A 9,967-nucleotide genomic window follows, 5' to 3' on the forward strand; every position below is an offset into this window, starting at 1 on the left:
GGGATGTTATTACAACACTTTAGGATTGCTTTTGGCTTGATCTACAACTCTGATGATCTACAGCTGACTGCATCCTATATATTTGAAGGAGATAACAAAATAAGTTTAACTATCGATGGTAAATACAATACCTAATTTCTCTAGTTTGTCTTGTACTGGAAACATGTGATTTGGCTGATGGTATAATAAAACAAGACATCGACCCCACACGGAACATGAACAGTTTTATTGTTTGAATGCTTTAATGTCTATACAATTAAAGAGAACTATTCAGAATAACTACACACACAATCACATTACATTTTGAGTTCCATGAAGTGAAGATTATGAATGTCATATCGACTGCGGAGGCATATTATATTTGTGAGGATGTTCACTAACAAAACTAAAGTATACAGACTCATACACCAAGACATTTTGCACAACTTAAAGACACTTCCCCGAACAGGAGGGAAATTAAATGTCAGAAATGTAGTAATTATTCTGCAGCCACAATGCCACGTATTTCGTCATTATTTGTTATACTGGTAATCTTGTAAAGCAGTAAGAGCACAATGTAAAGTGATAAAGCTAGCACTCTTCATTCAATACATGCATCAGAAACCCAAGGCTGCGTTCTGTTTGTCATCATTTGTCAAGGCAAAAAAACACACTGTCACTTGTTTACATATGACATCATCATGAGTGTCACATTTTTTAACCAATTATTTTATCTACTTCACAATAGTTGTTATGGTAATGAAAGAAAACACAATGCTAATGATAACATGGCTACTCATGCTACTCAGTATGCATGACAGGAACCATAGCTGCGCTGGCCAGCATCAGTGTAGTTATTATCACCACCAGTGTACTTCCCCTGAGAGGCCAGACTGTTTGCCTGTGGACAGAGAAGATACATAATAATAAATAAGCAATAAAAAAGCAAACATTCAGTAATTATGTGTAACGTATAAGATCAGGACCATGTGTTTTATCTGCAGCAAATAAGCTGGACTTGCCTCGGCTTTCTTGATGAACTGCTCAGTGGCTCCTTTCTCGTTTTCTTTATGTCCCCTCCAGGCTCTCAGTGCAGACGCCTGCAGTGCTCGGCCGAAAGAGAACGATAGGATCCAGGGTTTGGCTAGAGGGCAGTTGTTAATGGCATTGAGATGGACAGTAGCCTCTTCTTCACTCTGACCACCGGAAAGAAAAGCCACACCTGCAGGGAACAAAGGAACATCATGTTACTCTCATTTGGTTTTTGCAAACTTCAAACATATAGGTGTAAAACCCTCTCTCTGGCTCACCTGTGACTGCTGGGGGGACAGTGCGACGCAGGGCGGTGACAGTCGCCATTGCAACCTCCTCTGGGCTGTACTTGGTAGAGCAGCTGTGTCCAGAGGTGACCATGTTGGGTTTTAGGAGGGTGCCTTCCAGGTACACATGGTGGTCCGACATAGCCTTGTAAACAGCAGTCAGGACCTGCAATACACACATTGTTTCCCAAAGAGATAACGCACAGGTACTCCCCCTCCTCACTGTGTCACTTCTTTCTCCAGTAATAACAACATCACCCGTGCACATGCAGTATGTACGGAAAGAGGCACGCACCTTCTCAGTGATGTACTGGCTGCGTTTTAGGTCATGATCTCCATCAGGTAAAATCTCCGGCTCAATGATGGGCACAATGCCATGCTGCTCGAAAATGGACATCTTGTTAAAACAATACAGTTGCATCTCATATAGAGATTATTTATAATATTGGGTACTTACCTGCTGGCAGATACTGGAGTAGCGTGCAAGAACATTTGCATTGTCTGTGATAGCCAGTGTTGATGGATTAGTTTCACTGACTTTAAGCACACAGCGCCACTTTGCAAAGACAGCTCCATCCTTTTTATATTGTGCACAGCGATCGGACAATCCATCTAGACCTGCGGCAGAGGTGTAGAAAATATTAATAGTTTGTTTTGTAATATACGGGTGATGTGAGTGAAATAAGCAGTGCACAAAGTCGTTTTTGTCTGACCCTGTGTGGTGGTTTCTCCAAAGGTTCCTGCCAGGGGTACGACACCCTTGTCTACCTGCGAATAAAAATTAGAGAAGTGATGTCAAATTCTCATAAACAAAAACAACTAAATAAGGGTTGTTTGTGGATGGTAAACATTGATGTGCGAAACTTGGCTAAAACGTTTATGAGTCTCCCCGCCAAGCTATTATAACCGTAACAATTGAAGGTCAATGCCTAACTCGAAACATTTCCCAAGAGTTTTGCAAAAGTTTACTGTTAAGACACAACCCTTACTCAGCGTACAGAATGAATTGCCACAAACTTACATATTTATTACAGATCCAATCTTGATACCACAAGGGAGGGTAGGATTATTCAATATTTGATAGTAAACTGCCCAAACCTTGATGCCAACCAGGATGCCCCTGTCCCTGATCATCTTCACGAAGGGTATGCCTGTATCAGAGTTCTGGTACAGGGTCTCATGGAAGAAGATGATTCCTCCAATGCAGCCGCTGACTCGATCGTCTGCGCTGAAGAGAATCTGCCGGTACTGTCTGCGGTTCTCCTCCGTGTTCTCCACTCCCACCTGAGCCAGCCGCTTAGCCATGCTGCCTGAAACCAACATGATGTGCACATGGGATGTTAGTATCCATACTGTGAACTCTTGGTACTTGGTGGCCTTTATTTGTGACATAACTGTTTTTATACATTAATGGCACACATGTTTAATTACGTTTTAGAAAAAAGTAAAAGTGCTACAGACCTACGGACTCATCTGCAGCCAGAATTCCCTTCCCTGGAGAAACTATGCGTAGAGCGGTCTCATGTAGCTCCCTCTTCTGCGCCTCAGAGAGCGTTGGGGACTGATGTGTCATCCTGACTGATTGTCCTGCAGCCTTTGGTAGGAGTCGCCTTAAGATTGTTTTATCAGACATTCACAACCAAAATTAGACAGATATAACCCACCATTGCTGTTTGTTAAATGTCTTTGGTTGCCCCTATTCTTCTGTCTCTCTCAACATATTGGCCCCTATTGGTATTTTCTCATGTTGGTTCCAATGAGCGCTGAACAACCTACTGAAGAATCAGCTTCTATAGATGCTGTTCACAAAAGGTAAAGAAAACATGTTCTGGGTTAATTACAAGGTTGATGACATAAATAATTGAGTGATAACTTTAACCTATAGTTGTCCAACATACAAATGAAACCTCATCATTCACTAAAAACCACGAAAAGTATTAATTGATCCCTACGGTGTTACATTCCTGTGTTGTTGTAGCATGCAGGCTAAAGAAGTGGAAACTGGTGCAAGAAACAAAAGTCAAGACAATCGTCAAACTTACTAACCACGTTGATAGCACTGTTGATAAAATATAAAACCGGCTTTAAATTCTCTCAAGTACAAATTACATTTTGGTTTACACCAACATTATTAAATCTGCAAGTTAACATATACTTGATGCAGGTATATTCAGATGTGCCCATTGAAGTCAGTGATATAACCCTACATTTAAATAAGAGATGAGCTGTTCATACCTGACAGAAATCAAATATGTCCTTTCCTCTGGTGTGATGAACACTGATCGGACACTCTCAGTCAGCTTAATTTTGTATCCAGCTCAAGTATGTCAAACCTCATAAGCCCACACCCCTGGGCGGCGCTTGTACACCCATCTCTGCCCTATATAAATTAGCAGATTTTTGATGAATAATACCATTTGAATACAGACATTGGTTTTATGCTGATGTTACTCTTGTGCTTCCAACTTGCAGTGCTGGTGTTAATTGGATGTATATATCAACAATTATGTTTTTATATTTAAGTTTTGCATACATGCTGATGTGTCTCAACTACGTACGTCGTATTAGGAAATGATTGATTCTATCAGCAGCATCCTCTACCCCTAAAGCAACCTAATTTAAGGCATTTAACTACACCCCATGGTGTGCTATTTTTATTTTAATGAGCCAAATCGTGCCCAGAGGAATATTTTAAGTCTCAAGATAATTTGGTCTTCATCCCTGAATTCACGGGGGAGTTTCAGTCTCAGAACAATTCCGGTACTCGGCTTTCTTTGTTGTTAAAGAAGTACATTTCCAGGTTACATTCAATGTAAATTAACGTGGTGAAATGTCCTAAATTAAAGACAGAAATAGGTCAGCTAAATCATTTCATTTTTGAAGGTGGAATTTTTGTATCTTTTCCTCTCAAAAATACATACTACCATACCATGTATGATGATGTCCTTTTGTTTTGTTTTTCTGTTATGTTTATATGTATTCATGTGGAACCTACTTGCAGCAGGTCACCCTTGAAAAAGAGATCAATGATCTCAATGGGATTCACCTGCATAAATAAAGGTTTGAAATGAAATGAACTACAACATACTTATAATGTTGAATACAACAATGTGACTACATTTCTGTGAGCTTAACAGGATCATCATTATGTTTCTAATTAGAATTTGTTGAGGAAATATCTGTAACATTGAGGTATGAGCTATATGTTCAGGAAACAGCATGTTTTTTGTTGTGTGTTCCTGGTATATGATGATATTATTAGGTTATATTCAGTGGGATAGTCAGCAGTATTTCAGGGGACTCCTCCCTTCACTACTGTGGGTCACTGTGCCTCTGAAACTAGATATGGGTCACTGGACTGCAGCAACACAGGGACCTGTCTAAGACAAGGGCCTGAGAGGTATTCAGTGTCAGGAGGCAGCGAAAGGAGAACCCGGAGCCCCCCTTTCAGGGAGATACGGTTTAAAAAGTTTAAAATAGATAGATGACTTCAATAAGAACAGCAATTATACGTGACTTCCTCCGCCGGGCCCTCATTTTTTTCCCTCTGTTACCTAATTAAAATATTTAATGATGATACTTTATCTGGTCCTTCATTTTCTGTCCTATTAAGTTTGTCCTCGATGGGTTTTTCAGCACTCCTTTAAATAGGTCGACCCAAGGTGTCACTGATCCTGCAGACACATTTCAATAGAGCCTTGATTGAGATTATTTTTATTTCTGGAGATAAAGGCTACATTTGCAACATTGTTTTATTAAAACACTAGTTTACATCTTTTTTTGGAGCTCAGTTGCCAACACAATTCACATTCAGACTAAAATTGACTGAATATGCACAGACACATCCCATTATTACTTGATTGTAAAATGAAACACATATACCCAGACTACTTTTGGTGATGCGTAAGTATTCAAATAAATAATAAAGGTAATGTGATGCATAGAAATCAATAATGCACAAAGACATTTGCTGTACCAAGGAGCACAACATGTTTGCTTACAAAATATTAATTTCAAAAGGTTAGGATACATCTTAAATAATTAACTTACAGTAGCTTTCAAAAAGCATCATTATATACTCGCAGCAATACAAATATGGCAGTAAAATATAGTTTATTTCCAGTTAACTTCTTCACTAACATTGTCCAGTCATCTGCTCTGTAGCCAGGCTCAGGTCCATGGTTGCCAACGTAGGAGACAGTTCAGTGGGAGTTGAAGCAGAATGAAAGATTTTATCGCAGTCAAAGTCATCAAATATGTCTAATGAAAGGCCTCTCAAGGCTTTAGCTGGCCAATCAGGATGAGTCCTCAGCTCCAGGATGACTTTAACAGGCGTCTTCTGAAGGATGAGTGAGTCAAATGAAGTGCCACGAAAGAAAGCCTGCATCTTTAAACACTCCAGGTTACGAAGCCGGTTCACTGGAGTCTTGCACAAAAGCTGCAAAAAATAAATAAGAATATTAACTGAGACATATGGTTATTATTATTATTATTATTATTATTATTATTTCTTCCACATTAAAGAAATGGAAGTCACATTTACAAACCTCAGTGAGCAGGGAGATCAGAGCAGAGCTGAAGGTCTCAGGTAGGATGTAAGGAAAATCCTTGACCTTTTTTAACATGATGATGTGGTCCGGCTCTGCAGGTACTGGAAACTGCAAAAGAAAAAAAAGTCTCAGACAATTGACACAAAATCACATGTCAACTAATAAACATTGAGTTGTTTTGCCCTCACTTTTCCTGTCACCAGTGAGAACAGCATAACCCCAAAAGACCACCAGTCAGCAGCGTGATTGTACGGACCCCCACTTAATACTTCAGGAGCTGTTCAGACAAAAAAGGAAAACAATCATGGAAACAAACCTTACAATGACAAATGAGCATCACTTAGACAATAAATGGGAATATTACAACGATGTGCAATATGAACCGAAGCGCAGGTGCATCACATTCATAACTGGGTCAACTGAATCCAAAGGGAGTAGATGCTGCTACAATATTACTCTAATGCTGATACTACCTACTGTAGCTTTGAAATATGACATTTACCTCTAGGTGAGAAAAGGAAATTAAAATCTCACCCATGTATTGGATCGTCCCACATATCGTGAATGCTCTTCCTCCTCTTTTTAGCCGCTGTGCAAGTCCAAAATCAGACAGACGCAGGTGACCTGGGTCATTGAAAACACACTGAAATACAAATACACTGGTATTTATAGATCATGTTTTAGAAAGAAGAGTCTTGAATTGTATGTGTATACATATTTTATTGGCAAGCTTATGATGAGTATTTTTGTTACTAATGACATTTGCATTGTTTTTTTGTTTAGTGGCACGTGTTAGTCTTACTTTTTGCCGTGACAGTGACAACATGTATTCTAAATGAATGACCACACTAAATGTCTTTAGACGTCGTAGGTCAAAAATGTAGACGACGTGTATTACCTTGATCACTTAAAAGAATGTTCTCCATCTGAGTCAAAAACAGTAAAGAATTAATATTATAAAAAGTCATGATTACGCATTATAAATGGAGGAATACATATACATACATCATACCTTTACGTCTCTATGTATGATCCCTAAGTCATGCAGAAATCCTAGAAATAACAGAGGGTGAGATACTTGACATAAAAACAAGATAACAAGGAAGTGAAAATAGTTTAAAATATATTTTTTTACAATGTCTGTGTCAATGTCAAAGGTCAACATGATAACATCTTAATGATAAAAGTCTGATGATCACTAACCAAGCGCACTGCCCAGCTCTGCAGCAAACAGCCGGACCTCATCCTCCCTAAACTGGCCCTTCAGTAACCAGCAAGTGTATAAGTCTCCAGTGCTGCAGTAATCGCACACTGCAGAGGATAAAACACACACACACACACACACACACACACACACACACACACACACACACACACACACACACACACACACACTTCTTATGTCAGCGGCCAGCATCCTTATAACCCAAAAAGAAGAAAAAGAAAAAGCCTTGCTCATCGCACATTCTCTCTGGGGGAAACAGGAAGAAGATGAAGACTGAAACACACGTGCTTCTGACTTGTTAGTCTCCTGATGGTTGGGTCACATATTTGAATACCTCTTTGGATGTACAAATATATGATCATGGCTAAAAACTTGAAAGTCATGCAGGCATTGCAGCATCTGAGCTTTACCCAGCTTTCTCATTAGATGGCAGTACACCTCTTCAATACCCAGCACTGGGGTTTGTACTGATTTATTTGACTACGGGACAAAGAGGGGGATTGGGGAGGGGGACACAAATAGTAGGATAGTTAAAGGGAAGAGGGGTTGAACTGTGCCATCGCTTATTCTTAATAACTCACTAAGGAAGAGATGGCGCTGTGTCTGCCAGCAGTCCTGCAGATTGTGGATGAATGGGTGTTTGAGCTGCCGCTGCAATTCAACAGTCGACACACACACAGAGTGAAAGTGAATATAACAGTGAGATGGAAAGTGAACTTCTGTTCAATATGATAAACTGTATAAGAGAGTGAAAAATGCAAGTAAAACATTGCCTTTAGCAAAAGTTGTACTTTGAGTAACCACATTACATTTTTTAATAGTTCGTAAGTAGGACCAAAACCAACAATTATTTTCATCATACTTTCTTGTTTCATGATTATTTCTTAGTCTGCAAAGTTTTAAAAAGTTTGGAAAAAAAACAGCCATCAGGACTTCTCAGTGTCCAAAGTAATTTCCCTTGATTGTTTGAATTATTCGACCAACAATCCTAAAACAAACACAAAAACATAAATTATTGTTGAATTGATCTAAGATAAAAACAGGTAATATAATAATAATATCTGATAAGCTGAAACCAGCAAATATTTGGCTTGAAAAATTATAAATGGATTTCCAAATCATTTATTTCCATGAATGGACTAATTGTTGCAGCAGAATAAGAACAGTAAAGTCACAGTACACGCTGTCCACAGCTGAGAGTGTACACTGTGATACCTGAATGATGACTTCTTCTTTTGACTGCTCAAGCACTCCATGCTTCAAGATGTCTGACTTTGGTAGAACCTATGCAACAATATAGAAAGGATTACACAAAAACTATTCAATGTTCTTAATGCTGTTTGTTTATAGTACTGATTATTATGGCTAACCTTAACAGCGTAGGTCTTCTCTTTAAAAAAGTCCTTTACTTTCAGGATGGGTCCATATGAGCCTTTGGCTATGAATCCCAGGATCTGTGAAAAAGACATACATCACATTTATCTCAATGTTTCCCATTCTTTGCTTTGTTAATTCTGTTGAGCATCCTTGTTGTGATACCTTGAAATGCTCTGGTCCGGGAAGTGTTCGCTGTGGGAACTCGGGTAGGAAGACGGAGATGAGAGCTGGAGGAGTGTCTGTGTGGTCTGGAGGCTGCAGAGGGTTGGGGTCAGGGGGTCGGCCATCAGGACCAACAGGCCGGGAAAACACAGCCGAGTGTCCGAGTCTTTGGGTGATGGAGACCCTCCTGTTCGAGAAGAACCCCAGACTGAGGCGACGCTGAGCAGGCGGTCCCTTTGTCTGGATAATGAAATGCAAGGCACTATGAAACATACTATGTATATATTATATTTATTTCATTTACATTTCTAAGTTAGACCCCAAATGATGGGTTACTAAAATAATATGTTTGACTAACATCTCTTTTCAAGGACATGAGCGAGGAGTAAAAGTACACTTTTGATATTTTTGTTGTTTAAAAAACCAGCACTGACTTGTTCTACATGAAGATACACAATTTGTTTATGTAGTTATACTATCCATTTCATTTAAAATATAATAACATAGTTGAAAGCATCTGCATAATTTGTATTAGTGTATACATTTTGCTGATTTCAATGCAGAACTGTGTTTGTGACTGAATATTGTTTACATTAACACAACTGGTTCTTGGTGATATATGGTATAATAGTTATGATTTAACTATATTCATACACTTTTTTTTCAAAGATCTAATAACAAAACTAAGACTTAACAACTTGCCTTCTGTCTGTATATTATACTGCATCTTTTTTATAAAAATATGAATGAAATAAAAACAAATCTGGAGAAGCTTTATATGTTTAACGTGTTTTTAACACGTGAAAGACAGAGCTTTAGACAGCTACAGTTTCCAGCAATGACACATGAAGCTATTCATTCAGGGCTACAGAGAATCAGAGTGTTGCCCCTCGGGTTATCACTTATTGATAACAGCTCTATTTCTGACTCTTCCGCCTAGACATGCTGTATCATATGATCCACCAGTAGTTGCTCATTAAATCAACAATCCACACATGCGATCGCTGTATATCTCATTTGTTGTTGTTATAATAGGCTACTTATTATTAGCGACAGCTCAACAATCACTTCCATGATTCACATGTATCGGACAGATGACACTGAACGTACCTTACTGATGTCGTTGCCCATACAGGGATCTGTATCTCACGCAAAAATCTGTAAAAACTCAACTCGTTCAGTCCTTTATTTGGCATCCTTTTCTGATCCACGTGTTGTTGTGTTGTGTTTGCGGCGGGTCTGGATTCCGCTCCAGTTGAAGCTGCCAGCTCGATCATCGCTTAGCCCTCTGCTCCCAAATATCCTGCGACGCAGAGCACCCCCCCCCTCTAGTTTTTCTATACTGCACAAAAACC

The 9,967-nt window shown here is 39.2% G+C and overlaps 2 protein-coding genes across 3 annotated transcripts; both read right to left on the minus strand.

The window, feature by feature from the left end:
* Positions 1–211: 211 nt before the first annotated feature.
* On the minus strand, positions 212–3,590 carry aldoca (aldolase C, fructose-bisphosphate, a). The gene is made up of 9 exons (XM_010792466.1): positions 3,534–3,590; positions 2,760–2,908; positions 2,397–2,608; positions 2,012–2,066; positions 1,756–1,916; positions 1,594–1,677; positions 1,290–1,464; positions 1,002–1,201; positions 212–880 (listed from the first exon to the last, which is right to left on the minus strand). The coding sequence occupies exons 2-9, from the start codon at positions 2,869–2,871 to the stop codon at positions 785–787; spliced, it is 1,095 nt and encodes a 364-aa protein (XP_010790768.1). The 5' UTR covers positions 2,872–2,908; positions 3,534–3,590; the 3' UTR covers positions 212–784.
* A 1,435-nt stretch (positions 3,591–5,025) lies between these two features.
* On the minus strand, positions 5,026–9,890 carry LOC104963829 (putative serine/threonine-protein kinase F31E3.2). 2 transcript variants are annotated; one of them, XM_010792468.1, is made up of 12 exons: positions 9,723–9,890; positions 8,613–8,852; positions 8,444–8,527; positions 8,289–8,357; positions 7,655–7,724; positions 7,052–7,159; positions 6,861–6,901; positions 6,747–6,774; positions 6,383–6,472; positions 6,037–6,125; positions 5,846–5,956; positions 5,026–5,736 (listed from the first exon to the last, which is right to left on the minus strand). In XM_010792468.1, exons 1-12 carry the CDS (start codon positions 9,741–9,743, stop codon positions 5,434–5,436), a joined length of 1,254 nt encoding a protein of 417 aa, XP_010790770.1. In that variant the 5' UTR covers positions 9,744–9,890; the 3' UTR covers positions 5,026–5,433. The 2 variants fall into 2 exon arrangements, with proteins under 2 accessions (XP_010790770.1, XP_010790771.1); XM_010792469.1 differs by lacking the exons at positions 6,747–6,774; positions 6,861–6,901.
* Between the last annotated feature and the right edge of the window lie 77 nt (positions 9,891–9,967).

The sequence above is a fragment of the Notothenia coriiceps genome, unplaced genomic scaffold (genome assembly GCF_000735185.1).
Source record: "Notothenia coriiceps isolate Sejong01 unplaced genomic scaffold, NC01 NC01_scaffold00036509, whole genome shotgun sequence".
NCBI classification, from domain to species: domain Eukaryota; kingdom Metazoa; phylum Chordata; class Actinopteri; order Perciformes; family Nototheniidae; genus Notothenia; species Notothenia coriiceps.

What these genes read in the sequence shown, in the direction of transcription:
- aldoca (XM_010792466.1), bottom strand. Translation starts at nt 2,871, where the DNA reads ATGACACATCAGTCCCCAACGCTCTCTGAGGCGCAGAAGAGGGAGCTA. An exon ending in ACTCCAGTATCTGCCAGCAG is followed by an intron (nt 1,678 to 1,755) that starts GTAAGTACCCAA and finishes ATTTTCGAGCAG; the next exon opens with CATGGCATTGTGCCCATCAT. An exon ending in AGTTCATCAAGAAAGCCGAG is followed by an intron (nt 881 to 1,001) that starts GCAAGTCCAGCT and finishes CTCTGTCCACAG; the next exon opens with GCAAACAGTCTGGCCTCTCA.
- LOC104963829 (XM_010792468.1), bottom strand. Translation starts at nt 9,743, where the DNA reads ATGGGCAACGACATCAGTAAG. An exon ending in TGGGCAACGACATCAGTAAG is followed by an intron (nt 8,853 to 9,722) that starts GTACGTTCAGTG and finishes TTCATTATCCAG; the next exon opens with ACAAAGGGACCGCCTGCTCA. An exon ending in AGAGCTGGGCAGTGCGCTTG is followed by an intron (nt 6,902 to 7,051) that starts GTTAGTGATCAT and finishes TGTTATTTCTAG; the next exon opens with GATTTCTGCATGACTTAGGG.